The 24,892-nt window shown below is 44.3% G+C and overlaps 1 protein-coding gene across 1 annotated transcript in view; it reads right to left on the reverse strand.

Moving 5' to 3' along the window:
• Positions 1-24,892, reverse strand: part of Dnah6 (dynein axonemal heavy chain 6) — a 192,975-nt gene that overhangs the window by 43,144 nt on the left and 124,939 nt on the right. Inside the window, exons 48-60 of the mRNA XM_027429458.2 lie at positions 23,541-23,681; positions 21,301-21,543; positions 19,484-19,651; positions 18,574-18,809; positions 16,617-16,878; positions 14,839-14,962; positions 13,933-14,129; positions 12,732-12,935; positions 11,911-12,036; positions 8,637-8,801; positions 7,627-7,694; positions 5,578-5,758; positions 3,797-3,976 (exon numbers count right to left, since the gene is read on the reverse strand). Of these exons, the coding sequence (XP_027285259.1) occupies positions 3,797-3,976; positions 5,578-5,758; positions 7,627-7,694; positions 8,637-8,801; positions 11,911-12,036; positions 12,732-12,935; positions 13,933-14,129; positions 14,839-14,962; positions 16,617-16,878; positions 18,574-18,809; positions 19,484-19,651; positions 21,301-21,543; positions 23,541-23,681 (2,295 nt within the window). The remainder of the gene's footprint in view (positions 1-3,796; positions 3,977-5,577; positions 5,759-7,626; positions 7,695-8,636; positions 8,802-11,910; positions 12,037-12,731; positions 12,936-13,932; positions 14,130-14,838; positions 14,963-16,616; positions 16,879-18,573; positions 18,810-19,483; positions 19,652-21,300; positions 21,544-23,540; positions 23,682-24,892) is intronic.

Genomic DNA, 24,892 nt, shown 5'->3' on the forward strand with positions numbered 1-24,892 from the left:
GGAGGAGGAGGAGGAGGAGGACTTTGCTGTACTGTCATGGGCACGGATGTGGAGGAGGAGGAGGAGGACTTTGCTGTACTGTCATGGGCACGGATGTGGAGGAGGAGGAGGAGGAGGAGGAGGACTTTGCTGTACTGTCATGGGCACGGATGTGGAGGAGGAGGAGGAGGACTTTGCTGTACTGTCATGGGCACGGATGTGGAGGAGGAGGAGGAGGAGGACTTTGCTGTACTGTCATGGGCATGGATGTGGAGGAGGAGGAGGAGGAGGAGGAGGACTTTGCTGTACTGTCATGGGCACGGATGTGGAGGAGGAGGAGGAGGAGGACTTTGCTGTACTGTCATGGGCATGGATGTGGAGGAGGAGGAGGAGGACTTTGCTGTACTGTCATGGGCACGGATGTGGAGGAGGAGGAGGAGGACTTTGCTGTACTGTCATGGGCACGGATGTGGAGGAGGAGGAGGACTTTGCTGTACTGTCATGGATGTGGAGGAGGAGGAGGAGGACTTTGCTGTACTGTCATGGGCACGGATGTGGAGGAGGAGGAGGAGGAGGACTTTGCTGTACTGTCATGGGCATGGATGTGGAGGAGGAGGAGGAGGACTTTGCTGTACTGTCATGGGCACGGATGTGGAGGAGGAGGAGGAGGACTTTGCTGTACTGTCATGGGCACGGATGTGGAGGAGGAGGAGGAGGAGGACTTTGCTGTACTGTCATGGGCATGGATGTGGAGGAGGAGGAGGAGGACTTTGCTGTACTGTCATGGGCACGGATGTGGAGGAGGAGGAGGAGGACTTTGCTGTACTGTCATGGGCACTGGGGGCATGGATGTGGAGGAGGAGGAGGAGGAGGAGGACTTTGCTGTACTGTCATGGGCACGGATGTGGAGGAGGAGGAGGAGGACTTTGCTGTACTGTCATGGGCACGGATGTGGAGGAGGAGGAGGAGGACTTTGCTGTACTGTCATGGGCATGGATGTGGAGGAGGAGGAGGAGGACTTTGCTGTACTGTCATGGGCACGGATGTGGAGGAGGAGGAGGAGGAGGAGGACTTTGCTGTACTGTCATGGGCACGGATGTGGAGGAGGAGGAGGAGGACTTTGCTGTACTGTCATGGGCACGGATGTGGAGGAGGAGGAGGAGGAGGAGGACTTTGCTGTACTGTCATGGGCACGGATGTGGAGGAGGAGGAGGAGGACTTTGCTGTACTGTCATGGGCATGGATGTGGAGGAGGAGGAGGAGGAGGACTTTGCTGTACTGTCATGGGCACGGATGTGGAGGAGGAGGAGGAGGACTTTGCTGTACTGTCATGGGCATGGATGTGGAGGAGGAGGAGGAGGACTTTGCTGTACTGTCATGGGCACGGATGTGGAGGAGGAGGAGGAGGACTTTGCTGTACTGTCATGGGCACGGATGTGGAGGAGGAGGAGGAGGACTTTGCTGTACTGTCATGGGCATGGATGTGGAGGAGGAGGAGGAGGACTTTGCTGTACTGTCATGGGCATGGATGTGGAGGAGGAGGAGGAGGACTTTGCTGTACTGTCATGGGCACGGATGTGGAGGAGGAGGAGGAGGAGGACTTTGCTGTACTGTCATGGGCACGGATGTGGAGGAGGAGGAGGAGGACTTTGCTGTACTGTCATGGGCATGGATGTGGAGGAGGAGGAGGAGGACTTTGCTGTACTGTCATGGGCACGGATGTGGAGGAGGAGGAGGAGGACTTTGCTGTACTGTCATGGGCACGGATGTGGAGGAGGAGGAGGAGGACTTTGCTGTACTGTCATGGGCATGGATGTGGAGGAGGAGGAGGACTTTGCTGTACTGTCATGGGCACGGATGTACTTTGCTGTACTCTCATGGGCACGGATGTGGAGGAGGAGGAGGAGGAGGAGGAGGAGGACTTTGCTGTACTGTCATGGGCATGGATGTGGAGGAGGAGGAGGAGGACTTTGCTGTACTGTCATGGGCACAGATGTAGAGGACTAGAAAAGTGGAGTAAGCTAAATCCTTCCACATAGAAAGGGGACAAGTGTGTGCTGTGAGCTGGTAGGGGATGGGGAGAAAATGGAAAGAGGAAGACTGGAGAACAGAGTAGAAGATAGATAGGATGACTAAGTCTCTCTAAGATATAACCTTCAACCTGGAAATAACACCATTGTACTCTGGTATTGGATTCCTGCTTCAGTGAATAGTTGTTGATTGCTTTTAGTAGAAAACCATGGCTAACTGTGAGGATATGGGTATGCGAAGTTGCTCCTCTACGGTCACCTTTGTAGTATCTATATGAATCCCGTGACATGTTTTATATATATACATAACAATAGTTATTTGTTGACTTTTTTTGCCTTTTCCCCTCCAAGCTTTTGTATGTATATAAATTGCATATTGAGCATATTCACCTCCATACTATTTTTATAATGTTTAGCTAAAATTCCTAATTTTCCCCATCCTCTAACTATTTAGTTTTCAGATAAAAGACACAACGTAGACATGACAGGAGGAGCAGGGAGGTGGAAGGTTGGACTAGTGAAGTACGTGTGGGGGGTAAGCTTTCTGTTCCCCTGAAGTCTACAATGAACCCGACAGAGCTTGTGGGACCTCGGAATGCGCTCCTGGTAAATACTGAGTGTGGCTATAGAGACAGTGAGGTAACAGATCAGACTTCCTCAGGAGAGAAGATGTATGAAGGTGAGGCAAGAGATACTGAAAGAAAACAGGAATGTCTCACAGTTGGATGATGAAACAGAAAAGGGGCAAAGGAAAGAGTCCTCTGAGTCACAGGCATCAGGGAAGTCGGTGCAGCCCGGGGGTAGGAAACATTCGAGGAAGGAGTGGGGGAGACACAGGAGCCAGCTTCCTTAAGGTTGGTGCCACATTACCAAGCCTGCTGCAGAGTAGCAATCCGACATTAAGTAGAAAGGGATTAGTTTTCATTTTCTCGTGTGTAGTGTGTTTGTGTATGTATGTGTGTGAGATGTTTATGCATGAGTGTATTTATGCATGTGTTGCGTGTATGCGAACATGTGTACATATGTGAACATGCTTGGGGAGACCTGAGGTTGATATTGGGAATCACCCCCAATCATTCTTTCACCTTTCTTATTACGACAGGGCTTCTCCATCAAACCCAGCACTCATCGATATGGCTAATGTTGCTAGCCAGCTAATGTGGCTCTGGGGATCCTGTCTCTGCCTTCTGGGGCTGGGATTGAGGGGAGGTGCCACCAGGCATTTGCTCTAGTCTTCATTCTTAACCATTGCTGCATCTCCCTAACCCCCAAAGAAGTGGTTCTCAAACTTTCTAATGCTGGCATCCTTTAATACATTTTCTCATGTTGTGCTGACCCCAATCATAAAATTTTTGTTGCTACTTCAAAACTGTAATTTTGCTACTGTTATGGATTGTGATACAAATACCTGTGTTTTCTGAGGTCTTAGGCACTGTGAAAGGATTGTTTGAACCTCTAGAGGGGTCTCCACCTACAGGTTGAGGGTCATTGCCCTAAACAGATTCTTACAATGAAAGGCAGGCAGACCAGAGGGAAAGCAAGCAAACTAGTTGAGGAAGCAAGAAAGAAAAATGGGCCTTGCCAAGCTCGGTCCTCCTCTTCCTCTACAGCACTCTGCACACAGTGGTCACTGAACTCCTTAGGTGATCTGGTGGATGGGACCACTTTTGAACTTTGTGTCTGCACCCCAAGTCCTAGAGGATTTTACCCCTAAACTTGATTCATGGCTTGTCAAAGGCATGAAATAACCCAGTTTCAAAGGGAAGCCACAACAACAAGACAGTCACCTGTTTAAAATACTTCAGCGAATACTGATACATGGGATCAATTTCTGAGAGGCTGGCGATGACAAAGTACATCACAGATCCCTGTGTGGCCACTGGGCGGTACTTCTCTCGAGCCACGTTGATCATCAGCTCGGTGGACTCTGCCTCCTTCAGCCTGGTTTTAATGGCACCTGAAGTGATCTGAATAAACACACAAGTTCTTAGGGATCTGTTTGTGAAAAATAGTGGGGATTTTTGGATGCATCCAGTAGAGTCTAGGAAAGAAGGATACACAAGGATAAAGCCAGGCCAATGCCTTTAATACCAGCATTTGGGAGGCAGAGGCAGGCAGATCTTCGAGTTCAAGGCCAGACTGGTCTACATATACAGTGAGTTCCAGGACAGTCGGAACTACTCAGAGAAAACCCATCTAGAAATAATTAAATAAAAAGAAATAAGGATGGAGTTAGTCAGTGATTGTAATAAGGGGGACATTAAAGATGCAATGAAAGGCTCTGGACCCAGCGATGTTCTTCTGACTGAACTGACCCTGGCTCCTTGGAGTTAGGAAGCTAGGAAGGACAGTGGACAGTTTCAGAAGTCTCCAGGAGTGTCTGGGGTGGAGTTCAGCATAGAGTGCTTGACGGGAGAGACTCAGTTCTGTGAATGCTCTAGGCAAGTGCTCGCCACTTGCCTAGTGAGGTCAGTAGGTGCTTTTTAACATCAACCAACATAAAGACCAAGACATGTGCTCATATCTTGGTAAAAGCTCAAAGGCAATTTTGTTTCTTCTAAATAGCTCTCTCTGAAGCAATGAGAATCACTTTATGGGCTGTGCTCCTTGCACACACTTCTGAAAACACTTTAAGTTTGTGAAATAATCATCCCAGGATGTAAAACCTCATCACAGAATCCACAGGTTTCTACTGACACCAGGTATGCGACCACCATGCCTAATGCTTAGAGAAGAGATGTTAGGATGAGCTACTCACAGATCCCCATTGCATAGCACTTACCCCTACCTAGCGAAGGGGTAAGACATGGACCCTCTAACTACCACTTAAGGTAAGCAGTAGCAAGGCTGTGATAGAGTCTTGGGAGAATGAGGAGGAGATTCACTCCAGCTGGAACCACCAGGTAGACTTCCCAGAGGAGGTGACAATGGCTTTCCATTTCTATTTTGCCCTGGCTCATCACAATCTTTATTTTTAGAATGCTGAATAGCTCTAAAGGTTGGTGGTCTACAGTTTCTCTGTTCTTCTTTGGTTGGCAAGGAGGCCTGAGAGCTAGGCATCCTGTATGTGTCCCTAGCAACTTACAGATGGTCTACTGTTGCTTTGAATACCATGTAGGACCCTTAGATGCTGAAGCTATGACTTATTAAAGTTTACATTTTATTTTTATTTTATGTGTATGAGTGTTTTGCCTGCATGTGTGTCTCTGTACCACCTGTGTGCATTGCTGGCATTTGCCAGAAGAGGGCGCTGGATCCCCTGGAACAGGAGTTACAGATGGTTGTTAGTCACCATGTGGGTGCTGCAATTGAAACTTGGGTCCCTTGGAATAGTGGGTCCTTCAAGCCACCAGGAAGCCACCCAGGCCCCTAAACTATGACTTTTGAAGCCACACACTTCTTGTTTTCAGACTGAGTTTTCTTACATAACTCAGGCTACTCTGCAATTCACTATGGTTCAGGTAGGCACTCAATTTTTGATGCTCCTGCCTCAGCCTCTTGAATGCTGGGACATCCCTACACTGCCATGATAAACATGCTCTCTGCAAACAATGAGACTGTCACTTGCCTTTGAGTCCTGGAGTGTATCGATGAGTTCTTCGTTATCTAGAATATTCCCTTCAGATGTAAACAGCAATTTCAGGATTTTGTCTTCAATAGATTTCAGCTGGTTTTTATCACTATTGATCCTCACGATGAGCTTGATTCGCTGTTCCTCCAACTCAGGCTTTTCAAGCCGCACCACATCGCTAGAACCGAAGTTGAAAGAGCTGGTTACGACTTTGTCAGCTCCCCTAAGTCTGCTGTTTCCTCCCCTGTGTATAACTGGTTATTATTATTTTTTTCTGAGTATTTTGTAACTGGGCATTGGGAATGCTGTGTAGCTGAATCTGAAAGCACAACATCCTGGGTTTTTGGGTTGACATGTTGGCTCTTCAGAGAACTGCATACCAATCACTTACTTATTTTTATGTGTATCTATTTACTTGGTGTGTGTGTGTGCAGGCATGCAAATGATGACCTCTGGTGGTGTTCCTCATTGGCCTGGAGCTCACCCATTAGGCGAGGCTGGCTGACTGAAGACCTCCAGGCATCTGCCTGTCTCTAACTTCCTGGTGCTGGGATTACAAGCATGGGCCACCACACCTGATTTTTTATGTGAGTTCTGGGAATTGAACTGAGGTCCCAGGGGCCCCAGAGATGGCTTAGCAGGTAAAGGCTTGTAGTACCAGGCTGATGACCTGAGCTCAATTCCTAAAACACACATGAGGAAGAGATTACTAATGGTGGCTTCTACGCGTGCTCCATGGCCCAGTGCATATGATACTCCCACTAAAAAATAAATAAATAAATAAATAAATAAATAAATACAGTGAACTCAGGTCCCTATGCTTGTCCCTCAAGCACTCTATGGACTGAGCTGTCTCCCCAGCCCTGAATGCCAGATCTGATTGTTTATCTTTTACGTCAGAGATACATTCTCCACCATAGTTCTCACACACCTACTCATTTGAAGGGGACCAGTTTTCTAGCCTAATCACTCAGTTTCATTCACTAACTCTCATCTATCTATGCCAAGTCAAAGAAAGGAAGCAGAACGTTTTATACAGGAGTAAAAAAAAAATGTGGACACTGGAGGTTATGAAAGCTTACCAACTCAAAGAAGCAATTCTTGTCTATAAATACTATATGAATCTATTCTTATAGCAAAGCAAAAGAGGAAAAGATGTAAGTTCTGTTTTGTCAGAACTCCTTCTCCACACGTGATGCCCTCCTTAGTGACAGCCAGGGTTTGAAAGGCCCCATCTCCATACCTCCTTATGGGTAACCATGGCTTGAGAGGCATCCTTCTAAAGCTTTTCTTCTAGATGGGTCATCGGGATGGCTCAGCAGTTAAAGGTGCTTGCTGCTGCTGAGCCCAGTGACTTGAGTTCAATCCCTGGGACCCATGCAGTGGAGGGAGAGCACCAACTCATGTGTTTGCCCTTTGAGTGGTGGTGTAAGAGATGCACGCAACACATGCATCCGCAGTCAATAAAGTAATAAAATAATAAAGCCCTGTATACAATAATATAAATATATAACACAATAAACATAAACTATAACAATAAAATTGTTAGATGTATGTTTATATGTACATAGACATGGAATAAGTTCAATTATATATTGCTAAAATAATCCTACAGATAGAGCTTGCAGTTTGATCACATTTAAAAAAGACCCTCTGTTTAGTGGTGAATTTGACAACGACCGATATATCTTCTTTTGAGATTTATTTTATTATTTGCTTTTCTTTGTGAAAACTTCAAAACAATGGCTAGAAAGATGTCTCAGTGGTTAGGAGTATATAATGCTCTTATAGGAGACCTGAGCTTTGTTCTCAGTACCCTCAGTGGGTGGCTTATAACCTTCTGTAACTCCAGCTCCATGGGGTCTGATGCCATCTTCTGGCCTCTGAAGGCACCTGCACTCAAGTGTAGGTCCACAGAGACAAACATGCATGCAAACAATTAAATATAAAAAATAAATTCCCCAAAGCCCTTGTAAACAAAACATTAGGAAATCCATGACCGTCACTCAGTTTCTCATACTTCCCACCCAACCCCTTCTTGGTTACCTTAGCAACTGATCCTCCAGCCCCGACCTAGTTACGGTGAAATTGATGATGGTGACTTTAATGCACACCTGGAAGAGAAGCATGGAGGATGTGAATGCCAAAGTGCAGCTGGTATAACAAGATGGGCTTTCCTTATGCAACTGGGATTCCCTGTTATCCTGGAAGGGGCGTCTCCAGTCTGATTACACACACGCCTATTCACATTCACCAAGCATAACGTGGCTCTCAAAACTCAGTGATTTCAGAATTCCATGCACGATTTTCTCTGCCAGTAGGAGTGGTAATCTTGTTCCTCCTCCTCTCCCACACCCCCCAGGACCGGATAGTTTAAGGATCCATGAGACAGAAAGTGATAGCAGTATCAGTTCCCAATCAACAACTTGGGTTTCAGTTTCAGCTGCACCCTTTAGTGGTTGCATGATGTTGGGGGCAAGACTTTCACCTGGGGCAAATGTTCATTTCTGATAGCTATAAAGAATTCATAGGGTATCTATGGGGGGAACTAAACGAGGTAATAAAATCAGTTATGGATAATGACTTCCACATAATGTCTTTGTTAAAAAGCTTTATTTATTTGTCATAAAATGAGATGCATTACTTCTTTCATCTCATCATAACATTTTTATGGGAAACTATTAGTATACTCCCATAATATTCAGGCTTCACTTGAATGAATCAATGGCAAGGGGAAGGAAAAAATCATACTTCCTGCCATGTTTAACAACAGTTACTGGAACTCTGGCCAACAATTCTTTAAATCCACCCAGTCACTAGAGTTCTCCAGTAGGTGATGATTTTATTTGGGAATATAGAACATGGACTGTGAGACTGACTGGGTAGGACACTTGAGGGACACTTCACCCTATGAAAAGGAGGGTGACAGAAGGGGAAAAGGGGGAGCAGGAGAGGTTGTCAGCTGATCCCTGCAGGTGGGAACCCACCAGGCTTTGGAGACACATCATACATAATTTGGCTGGGTGAAAAGACCCAGCCTAGCAGCTCATACACACCTCAGGCAGGTAGTGTGGATTCGGCATTTTGGTTGTCATATAAAACCTGAAACTCTTGTCGTAATCTATGTCTGAATCTCCAAGGCGGATGAGTAGTCTTCCTCCACTCATGAAAGTTTGTTTTAAAAGAATGGGCTCCAGGGCTGGATCCAGGACTTCTTTGAGCTTAAAAATGGAAACAAACCATGAAAAAAAGCAAGGAGTTGAAAATGGGTGCCACCGACTTGACATTTTAGGGCCTCAGGATTTACTTTGAATAAGTGCTTTTTCCCAGTGACCACATGTTTCCTAATACCCTTACTTTACCTCTAACAGTACATGTTTTCTGATTATTTATCAGCTGCAGAAGTGAATAAGAGCACAAGAAGGGAATGCATTTATTTAGAGTGATTTCACACGCTACTCATCCCTATGAAAAATAAACTCAGAGAGGAGTATGATGGGGGCATCACTCTGGATTACCCACTCCTGAGCTGTCTGAACACAAGTAGGTCTATGCGGTGATACAATCGTCTGAAAATACCTCTTGATCTCAAAGAGATTGAGCTTTAATAGACCTTGTAGCCAAGTTAATAATCAGCCTTGAGATCATTTACAATTTCATGTTTAACTGGTAATCTCCTGGTTTAGTGAGAGACCCTGTTTCAAAAGACCCTGTTTCAAAAAACAAGGTGTAGGATGATGGAGGAAGACACCCACAGTCAACCTCTTGCCACCATGTGCATGCACAACATGAGAACCACATCCTCCCCAGGCTCCACACAAAATACTGAGATACACAGACAAAGTTTGAAAGAAGCACTGTAGCAAATATGGACAGGGTCTAAGAATGGGCACTGTAGTAATGACATCAAGCCCTGGGGAGCAAGGCCCAGCTGGAGCATCCTGTCACTGATTGGGAGCCTGACTCCCAAGTGTGCTCTGCTGTGGATAAATGGCTGTCATGCACAGGGAACAAAACTATGGAAGGGATTTTGCCTCCTGCTGTGTAAGAGGAAAGTCCCTGGGACCTCTTTTGTCTCAAAGTAAACACAGAGTTGAGAGCATAGCTTGAAGCTATCATATTTAGTCTCTGTGCTAAAGTCTTCCAGAGACTTCCCTGTCACATGGCTTCAAGATTCAAGGCAGGGTCTGGGGTTCATTCTAGCACCTTCTCTGTGTTGGTCAAAGCTTGGCTGCAATGAGGTCCTGGTGCTCTCTGTGGCTCCAAAGAGGGGTATTGTAACTCACTTTGGATTTTCTAAGCAGGTAAGACTGCTCAGATAGTTCAACCACTTACTGCCTCAGTTTCTCCACTGAAAGAATGGGATAATAACAGCAACTATCTGGTAATGTTGAAGTGAGAATGAGTTAGGATACTGAGAACCAAATTTTGACTGTTTGGTTCCCACGAATGCCAGGGATGACATCATGTTATTATTGGTCATTGTTACCATGCAAGGGTTGCAGCTAAACTACCACCCCCATTAATATCATTTCTGAGCACCCTGTGTGCTATATCAGAGATACTTCTATAAGGGATTGAAGTGGTCATAGCCCATGCTTTTGTTTATTCCTTCTTGCTTTAAAACAAATGGAATGGCAAATTAGGGAAGTAAAGTGTGGTCGTGGGGCAATTGTTGTGTGATATTTTGATTGCATTCTGACAAAAAAATGTTTTTGAATCATAGGTTGGGAGCTAGCTACTAGGTGACCAAAATTAACCATTGAGGTTTTGGAGGACAGAGGACAGATAGAGAGACAGGAAGTAATAGGGTGGGACTTAGAGAGGGTCTTTTGGATGGAGGAATGGCAGAGATAGGAGGTCACTGGTGGCTTCTCTCATTCAGGTTCTTACCCGATATTTGACTCCTGAGTTTTTATTGGTAAAGAATAATTAGATAAACACATCAGGCAATCTTCTTGGTGCCTGAGTCCCCTTGCCCAGGAGATCTTCTTGCCGGGTTGAGCTCAGACAGAAATCATAGCTTAAATCTCCCCCTCTCTAGGCTCTGGGCTGGTTAGTTTTATTTTAACTTGACAAAACCTAGAGTCATCTGAGAGGAGGTATCCTTGGTTGAAGAATTACCTAGATCACATTGGCCTGTGGGTGTGTCTGTGGGACACTGTCTTGAGGACTGATTGGTGTTGGAGGACCCAGCTATCTATGGGAAGCTATGTATCTATGTATCTTGCACATACATCTGGGCTGTATGAGCAAAACTATCAGTCAGTGAAGGAACCAACAAACAGTGCTCTTATGGTTCCTGCCCTGCCCTTCCTCAGTGATGGACTGTGACTTGGATGTGTAAATCAAACAAATCCTTCCCTCTTCAAGTTGCTTTTTGTCAGGGTGTCTTATCCCAGTGAGAGGATGAAACCAGAAGGGGATCCTATCCCTGCTCTTATTGGTTGTCTCTGTACCCTGCTTGTTCCTTCAAATATTTTGCTCGAAAGATCTCTTCCTCCCCTGCACTTCTTTTCTTTGTTTACTATCTTTGTCCCCAGTGAATCTATGAGCTATGGAAGACAGGAACTCTGTTTATATTGTTTGCAGTTTGTTCTCAGATGCTTGTGGTATGAGTGAACAATGTAAGTCACATTAGTTTTGCAGTGATAAATCTCACAGCAGAACATTTTAACTCAATGAGCCACCATTTTGGGGGTTGGGGAGGTATCTCAGTTGGTAGAGTGTTTGCCCAGCATGCCCAAAGTCCTAAGTTCTAGCCCTAGCACTGTAGAAACCAGCTTTGATGGCACAATCTGTAATTCCAGCATTCAGGAGGTAGAGGCAAGTGGATTAGTGTTCAAGCTAAGTTTTGGCTACATAATAGATTTGAGACCAGCCTGTATATGTGAGACTTGTCTCCAAAAAGTTCATTTTTATTAGTCATCAATTTAATCTGACCTTATACCCAAGTAGAAATAATGGTTATATCTACTGGAATGGCTCATGGTTCATCATTATTGTGTGGCATGTATGTAGAAAGAGGTTCTTACTGTCATTACTGCTTTGAATTTTCCATCCTCTAAGGCCCACAGTGAGGCCTGGGAATGAGCAGTGCTGGAAAGTAGAGACTCTCAGCTACAAAATAATGGGGTGAATATTCCTTCAAACAACAGATTCCAGCTCATCTGAGAATGTACTACTTGAGTAGCAACTGGTTTGACCAACTTGAAAATGGGACTTTGACTGGTGTCCTTCATAGGTTCAGATGTGGTCTGTTGGCCTGTACAGCATTCTAGACATCCAATAGTTAGGAACTAACATGAGAAGGCAAAGTAAAAATCAAACCTCTTCCAGTAAGACAGGCAAACCCAACCGGATGGAATTTTCCAGTGTCCGTAAGAAATTGCTGTCTGTAAGCTTAATGATCTTTAGCCCACTCTTGCTTTCCTTGTTTCTTATCCAGCGGTTGGCCTGTGAGAGAAAGCACACAGAAGGCCTTTGCTTCTGAGTAAAACAAAGGAAAGGGGGAGTTTCTAGAACAGAATTTAGAGATTTTGCTCAACTGAATTGGAGACATAAAAAAAAAAACAAAACCTCCAAATAAAACAAAAATTCTTCTTCCCAATAAAAACACCTTTGAAGTTCAATGTTTTGAGGTTCCTCTTTTTGTTCAAATTTAAAACAAAGGAGGAAGAAAAGGGCCGCTTAGGAAAGCCCAGGCTTCTGGCACTTCTGTGACTTCCTGTTCTAATCCCCATTTAGCCTTTAGGAAGCCAGACAGCAGGGGTCTGTAAATTGAAGGCAGGCTTGCCTCCAATTCCATCTATTTTGCTCACCTTGATTCCCAGGCTTTTATTGTAAAAAGATTCATGATCATGTATTTCTGTCAATTTGTATGCTCCCCAATAGAAAATGGAAAACTAATGGCCAGCCTTATAAACAGAACGAGTCAGAATGAAGAAAGGTGAGCTCTTGTGCAGGTCTCTTTTTGCTTTTTCACAATGGGACACTTCTGTAAGGCTAGGAAATCTGAGTAGAAGGCATCCCAGCTCTCTCCATCTAAGTCTCCATGGCCCTTTGATTCTGTTAAATGCTCTCTTACGTGTTATCACAGTTAGGTAAACATTCAGCAGTGGGCCACTCTATCATGCGTCTTTGTTACACACCTGATCTTGGGGATCAATCATCAAAGGCCACCTTCTCCCCTGAGTAACCAAAATGCCATTTTCTGTTGATATCAAGTCTCTGGGCAGTCCATCTGTGTTCCACTGCCGGATTTCGTAGGGATCTCCGAGAATGTTGATGAGACTGAAGGAGGGGTCAATTGGGATTTCCAGATACAGGCAGTACTCAATCCAGCACTCTATAAGCTGTATTAGGAGGAACATTCAATATATGATGGAGAGTAACAGGAAGCCTGTGGCTGGGAGAGCTATGACCTAACTATTTCCATTGTGGACAAGGAAAAAGGATGTGGCTTAAAGCCATGGATCTAATGCCAGAACAGTGTCACTAGTTGTGACTTCAGGCATGCTATCTCCTTTGTGGACTTCAGTTTTCTCATGTGAAGAATGGGTTCTCGATGGCTGTGAGCACTACTGCATGATACAGAACTGTCTTCCCCTCCCCAACTAAGGACCATTCATACCGAACCAGAGGACCCCTGAGCGCTTTCTGAGTTTGGGTGGCTCTTAGACCATGCTCCACTGCTTACAAAGGTGAACAATCTTAGGAAGTTATTTCACAAAAAAATGGCAATTTGCTTCTCTGGAAAGTGCATGTAGACAGAGTATTTATGTTCTGATAAAGTGTGTGTGTGTGTACACATTAAAGACAAAAGCCCCAGAAGAAAACAGAGTCATCCAGTATCTTGTTCTTTTTCACCTCTCCCTCAAGCTCTGGGTGCCTGTCCTGCCTCTTCACAAATCCGCATCTCTGCTGACTTTAGAAGCCATTTCTGACATAAAGGTAGGGACCTCACTGTATCTCTCTTGTTCTCCAGGTTATTGTGTTGAATGATGGATAGTTTTACGATGTAGAAGGAGGAAAGGGAGAAATATGCTATTGGAAGCCTAGGTGTAGGTAGCCACGAGCCAACAGGAGAGGTGAAGGACCGTGTGTGTGTGTGTGTGTGTGTGTGTGTGTGTGTGTGTGTGTGTGTGTGTGTGTGTGTGTGTCTGTGTGTCTGTGAGTCTGTGTGTGTGTGTGTGTGTCTGTGTGTGTGTGTGTGTGAAAATATTATAAATATTTCTGCCCTGAGGAACTGCCAAAATGGAGAACTTCCATCTAAACATAAGAAAATGAGTCCCCCGTACCTCACCAATTCCACTAGCTTCTTACCATTCTGCACACAGCAGTCTTACTCACCAGTTGCCTGTACTGGGCTGTGAAAGCCCCATAATAAGCCACACAGGCTGCGGCTATAAACACATTGCCGATGATGTTCGCTAACTCCTCCTGGAATTTCTCAATGCTTTCTTCCCATCGAACCTGCTCGTCTCCTAATGCAGCCGTCAGCTTTCCAGCGCGTACCAGGCGTGCTTTGGTCAGGGCCATGTTCCTTGCTGGATAGTTTTGAGAACATCGGCCATATTAGTCAATATTTTCCAAATTATGAAAAGTTGATTGATTTGCTTTGGTTTCCAAAGAAGCTAGTGTTACATTGCTAATGATATCAGATCATCTTGACAAAATTTCACAGCAGTTCCTCATGTGTGTACATTTCAGAGCCAAAGCTAGCCTCTTCCATGCCAAGAACTTCCTGTGTGCTCCTTGCTCTGGCTGAAGACAATGCTCTCTGTGGGTGTGCAGTGTTTACGTGTTCTTTAGAGTTATCATGTAAATGCTCTAATGAGCCTTTTATATGTAAGATGGTGAATTTATACAACATCTGCATCTTTCTAATCTGGTACTAGAAAGCTCATCAAAGGACAGTGGACGTACATCCTACAGGTTAGATGAAAGCTGAGCTGGGAGCTGGAGAGATTGCTCAGCAGGTAAGAGTGCTTACTGCTCTTGCAAAGGACTTGAGTGTGGTTCCCAGCACCCATGTCAGATGGCCCACAACTCTGGCTTTTGGGGCATCTGATGCCGTCTTCTGGCTCCTGCAGGTACCGCACTTATGGGCTTATACCTACACACAGACTCACACATATAAACATAATCAAGAATAAAATAAGGTATTTTGAAAGCTATGCACTGGCTCTCTGAAAACTCCCCCCTCCTTTTGCAAACCAGGCCTTTCCTATCCAAAATAAGTCATGAGTCTCTCACCCAGACTTTCTTTCTCATTCACGCCTTTGTCGTACTCATCTTGCAAAGTTTTTATTTGATCTTCCACTTGTTTCAACAATGCTTGCTTTTCTTTCAGGGTAGCCATTGTAATGTCAAGTTCAGCCTAACAAAAACAAGCAAGCAAATGGGTCCCACAAAGACTGATTTGCCTAGGTGTAAAATTGATTTAAAATACAATTTATATTCTTTAGATTCTTTTTTTTTTCACATGTCCCCAAACACTTCCATCTTGCATAGCTTGGGCTAGGGATGTAGCTTGGTTGATAGGATACTTGTGGAGCATGTGTGAAGCCCTAGGTTTGATCCCCAGTGCTGCATAAACCAGGCATGGTGGTGCACACCTGCAATCCCATCACCTGAGAGGCAGAGGCAAGAGGGTCAGAAATCCACACAGCAAGTTGAAGGCCAGCCTAGGCTACATGAGCTCCCTTCCTGTCTATATAGTAGAATACAGGATTGTAATCAAACAAAGAACAAGAACAGTGGCCAACAAAATAAATCATAAAATAAATAGAGAAACAGATGTAGTAGTTACCATAATGGATCATGATTTTAAAATTATAAAACAAATAGAATATTCATGTATGATGGAGACCAATATTTCTTAACTAGTTCTCTGTATCAGAAGTCTGTCAACTAAGGCACGTGGGTCACAACTAGCATACTGCTTATTTAAAAAGATGCTTTATTAGCATATATGAGTTATACATAATAGGCTTCATTATGACATTTTCATATGTTTATAATGAATATTTATCAATTCATTTCCCATCACCTCCTCTTGTGCGCCCCCACACTTCTCCAATTCCCCTTCTCTTTCCAGCTAGTCTCCCTTCATCTTTCATGCCTTTTGCTTTTAATAACCGAATGAATTTCATCAGGGTTGTTTACAGGACCATGGGCACCGTGCCAGTGGGCATGTGCTCCTCTTTCCCCCAGGGTTGTGAACTGCTATTTGTTTCCGTACATGCTGGGGGCTAGACTGGGACTTCTTTCCTCTCCCTTCTTGGTTCTCTTTCTTCAGTGTGCTGAGGACTTAACTCAGAGCCTTGGGTGCAGAAGGCAACCTTCTCATTGAGTCACATCCTAGCCTCTAAGGTTTTCATAATTTGTAGCGCTAGGAAAAATAATCAAAAGGACAGTTTGAGGCATGGTGCTTGTGTGAAGTTGAATGACAGGGTCCATCATAAAGTGATGCTGGAACCCCCCCCCCCCCACGCACACTTGTTGATGCACACACTGTTTATGTACTGGCTGGTTCTGTGGAGGTTATCACAGAGCTAGAGCCCTGTTTACTATCTGGATGTGTCAAGGACAGTTTTGCTCAGCCCTGTAGATACCCTTCCTTGGCTTTGGTTACTTGCTCCACAGACAGTTCACTCTTTGTTCTTCTTGGGAAGACTGAGGACCTTATGTCTGATGGTGGGTTTTGTGGTTCTCACACCTGACGTAACACCACCACAACCCAAGAGACCATCAGAAGCTTCACGAGCGTCACAGACATATTTCCCTTTCCCCCTGATTATTAAGGAGATGAATGTACTCAAGATTTACTTTCTTCCTATTCTACAATAGGCTACCTCTAGAGAACGCTTCTGGGGGAAAAATATGCCTGCTATTGTCAAAAGTGAGCTACTTTCAGGACGTCAGTCACTATCACACTGCACACGAAAGGATCACAGTGGCCTCCCACAGGGTGTGAGTGATGTCTGGTCCTGGCCTTCCACTCTATAAAACCCGGGGTGTGGATCATGTACCTGGGCAGCTCGGAGTTTCTGTCTCTTGGGCTCCACTTCCTTGACCACCCGAGAGTACAGGTCCATGGCTCTCACCCACATACACATGGACTTACAGGCTTTGGACACCTTTTCCACCTTCTCAGGTACGAAGTCAGGGTTGTTGATGTACCTTTGAAGCTTTGCCAGTATCTGAGGCTTTATGTTTTCCTTATCGTATTCTAAAAGCCTTCTGAGGAAGTTAGAGTCACCAAGAAGTTGCTTTGCTGTTGGCCAGTCGGGCCTGAAAGACACAGACCACTGTGAGTTAATAGCATTGTTCTTTTTTTTTTTTTGAAGATTATTTTTATTGTTGATGATGTGTTTCTCTCTCTCTCTCTCTCTCTCTCTCTCTCTCTCTCTCTCTCTCTCTCTGTGTGTGTGTGTGTGTGTGTGTGTGTGTGTGTGTGTGTGTGTGTGTGTGTGTTGTGTATGGGAATATGTATGTGTGAGTGTAGTGGCTGTGGAGATCAAAAGACACATGGGATCCCCTGGAACCCGAGTTACAGGTGGGTGTGAGCCAGCTGATGTGGGTGCTGGGAACTGAACTCAGGTCTTCTGAAAGAGCAGCAGGTGCTTTTAACTGCTTAGCTATCTCTCCAGCCTTGAAGTTATAATTTTTATTTCAAAAACACCATAGTATTTATATTTTATCTTCTTTGCCTCAACTTTGATCTTTAAACTCTTTTGCTAGGATGTCTTTAAAATTGCCTTCTATCTAGGTTTTGCATCTCTTGTTCAAACAAACACATTCTTTTGAGTTTTCACCACTCTGATATTTGTTATTTTCTTTTTTTTTTAAAGACAGGGTTTCTCTGTGTAGGCCTGGCTTTACTGGAACTTGCTCTGTAGACCAGGCTGTGTGCTGATATTTCTAAGAAATTCTGACTAGGTAAAAAAAAAAAAATGTTCAGTGGTTTTTAGGTTCCCCTTTGCTCATGTTTACCTGTGTTTTGCCTAGGGCCCCTAGTTTGACCATGGTGCTACCCTAAGGGTCAGTGGAAACATCTGGTGGTAGTGGGGTGTTCCAGACTTTGCTTAGTTTTACACAGAAAGGGACACACACACACACACACACACACACACACACACACACACACACACACACCATATATGTATATGAACTTCAAAAAAGGGCATTTTAAAAGAATATTTGAAAACTAAATGCCATGAAGAGAAAATCTGTTTGGAATAACATACATGATCTATCATGAAGATTACTGCCTGTCTGCTCAACTCCCTCCCATCCCATGAAAATCATGGGCCTCCAACCTTTGCCAAGGCCCCATATTCCAAATGAGCATCTTTTTCTAAAAAAAAAAATGCTTCTCTGATGGGGGATAATATTCTTGTTCACTGTAAAAACTTGTCACTTGTATTGGTTTAATAAAATGCTGATTGGCCAGTATCCAGGCAGGAAGTATAGGTGGGGCTACCAGACTAGGAGAATTCTGGGAAGAGGAAAGACAGAGAGTGAATCACCAGACAGATGCAGAGCAAGCAAGACAAGAATGCCTGTCTGAGAAAAGGTACCAAGCCTTGTGACTTAGCATAGGTAAGAATTATGGGCTAATTTAAGTTGTAAGAGCTTGTTATTAATAAGCCTGGGCAATAGGCCAAACAGTTTATAATCAATATAAGCCTCTGTGTGTTTATTTGGGACTACACAGCTGCAGGATGGGACAGGACAGAAACTTCCATCTACACTGTTCATATCTTTGTCCCTAACTACTTGCTTCCTATAGACAATAGCTTAATATCTCCCACTATCTATCATAAAATAGACATGGGATAAAATGCTTGTTGATTAAGTTTGTTGAATGACCAATCAAACCAAAGAGAGGTGGTTAGAGAATTGAATGCATATACATATAGGAAAATATGAAAATGGAGAAAATTCATTAAAGGAAGATCTCACTGGATATTCTGTATGACTTACTTGGCATTTAAGAGGATGGAGATGGCTTCCATCACAGTCATGACCAAATCAGGGGGCTTTGTGAAGACTCTGATTTCTGATATATCTGCTTTATCTAAGGAATCCAGTGCTTTATTGGCAGCATCAAGGGCAGGGAGTGCTTCCTCAAGGTCTCTCTGGGCATCATCAGCTATTGCTTGAGTCTCTTCAGCTTTCACTTTTGCTACTGCTTCATCTTCTTGAACAACAGTTCGGACCTAACCACAGAATCAAGGTTGCTTAAGAGGTCTCGTTAAGGCTTGAACATCTTTACGTAAAAAAAAAAAAAAAAAATCTGAAATCTGAAATGTTTAGAGCACCAAATACCACCACAAGCAGACAATTCCACCCTTGACCTTACATGACAGCTACTGCTAAGTTCAGGCAGCTAATACGATTGTACAGTTACTGTAAGATGATGTTTATAAAGTGTAGATAAGTTGAATGGACTTGTACTTAGATTTGAGTCTCATGTTGTAGAATGTCATTTTAAGATGTGTTACATGTGTTTATGCTGTGGAACATATGTTTAATGATGCAAAGATGTGTTGCATTCTTTTATGTTGCATTTGTTTAGCTCTATTACTTTGCCTGTCTAAAACACCTGATTGGTCTAATAAAGAGCTGAACAGCCAATAATAAGGCAGGAGAAAGGATAGGCGGGGCTGGCAGGCAGAGAGCATAAATAGGAAGAGACATCTGGGAGAGGATAGAGGAGCAAGAAATGGAGGAGGACATCAGGGGACAGCCACCCAGCTACATAGCAAGCTTACGTTGCTTCCTGTCCGATATCTGGTCATAGCAATGAGAAAAGTGATCCACTTATCTTATGCAATCGTTGAGGTACCAGCTGAAGTCTTACCCACACGACCATTCCCAGAACACTGAATACCTGATCAGCGTTTTCTTGATCCACCGCTAGTTTTTCCATCAGGGCTTCAACATCTTGTGACTTTTGCAGTAGCACAGGTTCTAAAGCCGAAAGTTCTAATTTCATTTTATCCACTAATACGTTTGTTTCTAACAGCTTGGTGAGACCATTCTTCACACGCTCTCGTGCCTAAATGACAACAAAAATTTCATAGCAGTCTTAGAAGTTGTAGATTGCTGTCATTCATTATAAATTTATATGTTAAATTTTATACCTACAGAATCATCACACCATTGTGTAACACTTTAAGTTGTGAACCTACTGCAAGTAGGGAAACCTTTACAGGCAGTACAACTCTAGGAATGGACCACATCATTGGCCATGTGTTCAGATCCAACCCTCTGGCTACAGCTGTGGGATGTCTCTGAATCATTTGGCTCAATGAGGGAAGGGAGCAAAGTCTGTTATCTTTATTCTTCATGGTAGCAGATTGAAAGTCAGAGACAAGTACAGACAGGAAGCCCTGGAGGCCTTTATTTTTGGAGCTTGTTCACTCAGAGTTGAGAGCCTAGGGAGACAGAGCCCCGAGAACTGGACTCTGACTGCTGCATCTGCACCCTGCTTTTCAGGGATGAAAACCCTTGTCTAGGACTGCAGAGGTGGTACACAGTACAGGAGACTCCTCTGGAAGACAGAGGAAGCTCTGTTTTGAAGGTGCATCAAAAAGATAATTTCAGATGGATAGAGGTCAATGTGACTGTTGGGCTAGTTCTAAGTCATGTGTTTTAGAAGGCTAGGACACCTGAAAATGTTTTAAATATATGAGTAGCAAAGGCTTCCACTTTCTGTGTCTAAAATGTTTGAATTTTGGATCATGTTAATGGCTCCATGGGGAGGAGGATGGCAGCCACTGTTTCTGGGCACCTCACATGTCAGGCCTTAATTTAAGTACTCCATGAAAACCAGGCCCTATGTATTTGTTTTTGTTTTCTTTTGCAGTCTTATTTAAATTTCACAGCAATCCAAGTAGGAGCTACAAGTCTTTCAAAAGTTTGTTTTTTAAGTTAAAAAAGATTCTGTGTTTCTTTTTGTTCTTATGAGCTCTCATGTAACCCAGGCTAACCTCAAGCTCATTATGTAGCTGAGGATGGCCTTGAACTTCTGATCCTTCTGCTCCTATCAGCTCCTTCAGCTGCTGGGTGGCTGAGGACAGCTGGAGACAAACCCATCCTCCCTCAAATTCCCTGATGGTTGTTCATGTGCTGGGATTATAGACATGTATATGACTCCAAGTTTAGGGTTATCTTTTATTCAAGTTTACAGACCTTCATAACAGGCCTAAGACTATGATATAAAGAGACAGAGCTCTGGTGGCATGGGGAGTATGAGGCAGTAAAGTCCTTGGTCTTGGTGCTGACCATCTGTACATGTTAGAGCATTCAAAATCCATCTCCATTGCTCACCAAAAGGCTTTCTTCCATGTTAAAGTCTACAGAGATGGGGAGATCTCTGCTCAACTTCTATGCTGTTGTGTTGTCTTTATTCTATTGCACCAACAACACATATACATGAAAGATAGAAAACATAAACATTCAGGAAGGGGGAGGCCCTTGCACCATCACAAGAAGATCCTTTTTGTGTCATTTCAGGTTGTGAAAAATATGGTGCACTTTGAAGATGGCTCTGAAGATGGAGGGGATGTAGCTCAGTGGTAGGGCAATTGCTTAGCATTAGGAGAATGACGGGTGCATAGATCTTTTATTCACCTCCCTCCCCCACCCCAAGTTTTGGCTTTAAGCCAAAAGACAAATTGTTTTGATGGACAAGACTGGACGTACTGAAACTAACTGCTTCCTTTTCTCAGTGAGCATGGTCAGGTAGAGGTTGATGAGCTCCAGGTAGGAGGTGGGCGTGGTGTAGTAGCGCCTGCGCAGCTCATTATAGTAGCGCTCTGCCATTTGGGAGACACTCAGGTGCACGTTCACACACATGAGGGAAAGCTTATCTTTCAGCTCCTCACTTCCAGTGTCAACAGCTGAGAAAAACGTCTTTGATACAGACAGAAGTGCTTCTCTGGGCCACTGTAAATAAAGAGGGCATCAGAAAAAAATTCTGTTGCTCATTTTCACAACACGCCATTCAACAATTAAGAACCAGTATTTGTCTGGGACTGGTCCTTGTCTAGTCTTTCCTTTCACCTAGTCTGTTCCTACTCCTGCCTTTGGGGCTTCATGAACTGAATCTTATTACCAGGGACTCAGGTCTGCATTTGCTGACCAGTTTGTGCCTCCCCCCACCCCCCCCAAACAGTGTCAAACACATAGAAGTTGCTGCTAAACATTGGTTGGTTAGATGAAGGAATGGCTGGTTATCTTTGGAATTCCATGCATGGAGTGATACCGATTACAAGGACCTGTGGTCTTCCCTGTAACATGCAGTTGTACGATCAGGTCTGTCAATGTGATCAGGGTCCTACGCAGACCCCAACTCCTTCCCACCTCTCTCATTTCAAGATCCACTGACCCTTAGTCAAATTGGACCCTTAGTTACTCCGTGCTGCTGCTGGGTGGCTGAGGACAGCTGGAGACAAACCCATCCTCCCTCAAATTCCCTGATGGTTGCTTATTTTTTGAGCCAGGCTGCCCTTGAATGAAAAGCAATCCTTCTGTTTTTAGCCTCCCTAGCGCTGGGATTACAAGCACTGTACACTGTACACTGCTTGCTTCACTTTCAGTTCCTGACAACTAACTCCTGAATGAGGCCCAGAAGTGATTCTGCCTTTGCTAATACACCAGTTTTGTAGTCCTGGGCTTTGTATACCGTTTTCCAAGTCTTACATTTCCCTTTGTGTTACTTCCAGTTGACTATTTTGCTTCCCACAGGAATAAAAAGACCAGAAGCAATGAAAACTTCAGTGAGCTCCTACAGCCCCCCACACCAGTATCTTCCCATCTGCACCCGTGCCCCTCACCCTCCCCTCTTATCACCCAGAGCACAGCTTCTTTCATGACACCCAATGCTTCATTGCTATTCAATGACATTGGTTCCATGAGGCTTAATGTTGTATCAGTGTATTTCTCTTCCTGGATCTTTTTCATCAACACACACAGAGTTTAAAACTGCCATTCAAAAGTACTTCTTTCTCAGCCAGTGAGATGGATCGGGAGGTAAAGGCGGTTGCTACCAAGCCTGCCAACCTGAGTTTGACCCCTGGACACACATGATAGAAGGAGAGAACTGACTCCAGCACACACCTGTCCCCTAAATAAATAATGTGATAAAATAAAGACAGGATTTTCTTGGCCTCTTTGTAACCTTCTAGCCCTTACTCATGTCTTTCTGTTTCCTTTGGGAAAACTTCCTGAGATTGTTGCTTATGCTCACTGTCAATGATCTTTTGTTGAGACTTATTTACTTTTATGTGTACTGGTATTTTGCCTGAGCGTATGTCTGTGCACCACATGTGTGCCCTTGGAGGCCAGAAGAGGTAGTTGGATCTTCTGGAACTGGTATTGCAGACAAATTTTAGCAACCGTGTGGGTGCTGGGAATCAGACCTGGGCCATCTGAAAGAACAGCCAGTGCTCTTGGCTGTGGAGCCGTTTCTCCCACTGCTTCTTCTCTTTTTCAGTTCCTCCCGGACCATGCACTGAGACAGCTCTCGTCCGGATCACAATGGCTTCAGTGTCAGTGGCCTCTCCTTCCTTTACAGAGTGCGTTTTTTTTCCCCCCTAAGATTTATTTATTATGTATACAGGTGTTCTGTCTGCATGCATCCCTGTAGGCCAGAAGAGGGCACCAGATCTCATTACAGATGGTTGTGAGCCACCATGTGGTTGCTGGGAATTGAACTCAGGACCTCTGGAAGAGCAAGCCAGTGCTCTTAGCCTCTGAGCCATCTCTCTAACCCCAGACTGTGTTTTCGCGTGGTTGTTTGTGCCCATTGCCACAATCCTATGTCTGAGTAACTTCCCAGAGGCCTTTAGAACTGACACAAGTATCATGAGCTGTGCTCTGACAGTGTGGTAGCCCCAACAAGCAAGTCTATCTTCTCAAAGAGGTATCCTGGTGTCACTAACCTGGACAAACCAATCAATGGTGCAGCAGTTCACCAGGGATGGAAACATCCGGCATCGGGACCTGAAGGCCTCGCCAACGGGGCTCATGCAGAGGACAATGTGCAGCTTCTGTCGCACTTGGCTGATGAAATATTGAAACACCTGGCAGCAAAGGTCAGTTTTCAATTTAAAATAAGGAGGAAGCCAAAAGGAGAATAAGGGAGGATGCTATCATCAAATACAATTAGCATAGATAAACGAATTGTCAGCACCTACACTCAGAGTGGTCAACAAAATCTAGACCCACCTGGAGGATGCCTGTGAAGGGTTATGTTGGTCACATTGCTTGATGTGGGAAGACTCATCTTAATTCTGGATGGGACCATTTCCTAGGCAGGGGATCCTGGACTTTATAACATAGAGAAAGGAGCTGGGCTCTAATGTGCACACATTCATTTCTCTGCTTTCCAGTTGTGGATGTGATGTGTCTGTCCAGTTGCTTCGATGAGATCTGGGTACCATGACTTCCCTGGCATGATGGACTGTGCCCATGATGGACTATATCCCTGAACTATGGGCTGGAATAAACCCTTTCATCTTTAAGTTATTTTTGTCAGGCATTTTTATCACAGCAACAGGAAAGTAACGGAGACATTCATGAGGTCTGGAAATATTAAAAATGACAGCTTGCGGTAGACCTGGTGGTGGTTCAGTCCTGTAATCCCAGCTACTCAGGGGGCTGAGGCAGGAGGATTGCAAATTCACAGCCGGCCTGAACTACAGAGTAAGTTCAAGGTCACAATGGGAAATTTAGTGAGACTGTCTCAAACAATAACAATGGAATACTAGAGTTCAGAGATAGATGGCTTATCTATTATGTATGAAACCCTAGGTCAATGCCTTGTATCCCAAAGAAAGAAAGAAGACAGTCTGCAGTCTCCATTGCAGCCTGAGAACTGTCTATGACTTCGAAGGGACCTCTTGAATGAGGTGGGAAGAGGGATTCATAGGTTTTGCTTTAGGACAGAGAGCAGTCAGGAGTAAGGGGCAGGGTCCTGGCATTTATTTTTGCAGCTGTAGACCTGAAAGAAGTGGTGTGGCCCTCGAGAGATTAATTTTGGAATTCCATCTTTTTTCAGGTGCTTTGTGCCATGGAAGGGGACACACTGCTTTGTGACTGGCAGCTGAGAACAGGGGCCCAGTGACTGGCTATCAGCTCCCTGGTTTAACAGGAATGGTATAGTAGATGCTTAGCTGTGAACTCCACAATGTATGTGATGGTTATTTTCCTTTCCTTTTCTTTCTTTCTTTCTTTCTTTCTTTCTTTCTTTCTTTCTTTCTTTCTTTCTTTCTTTCTTTCTTTCTTTTTGGTT

Source organism: Cricetulus griseus, chromosome 8 (assembly GCF_003668045.3).
Source record: "Cricetulus griseus strain 17A/GY chromosome 8, alternate assembly CriGri-PICRH-1.0, whole genome shotgun sequence".
NCBI classification, from domain to species: Eukaryota; Metazoa; Chordata; class Mammalia; order Rodentia; family Cricetidae; genus Cricetulus; species Cricetulus griseus.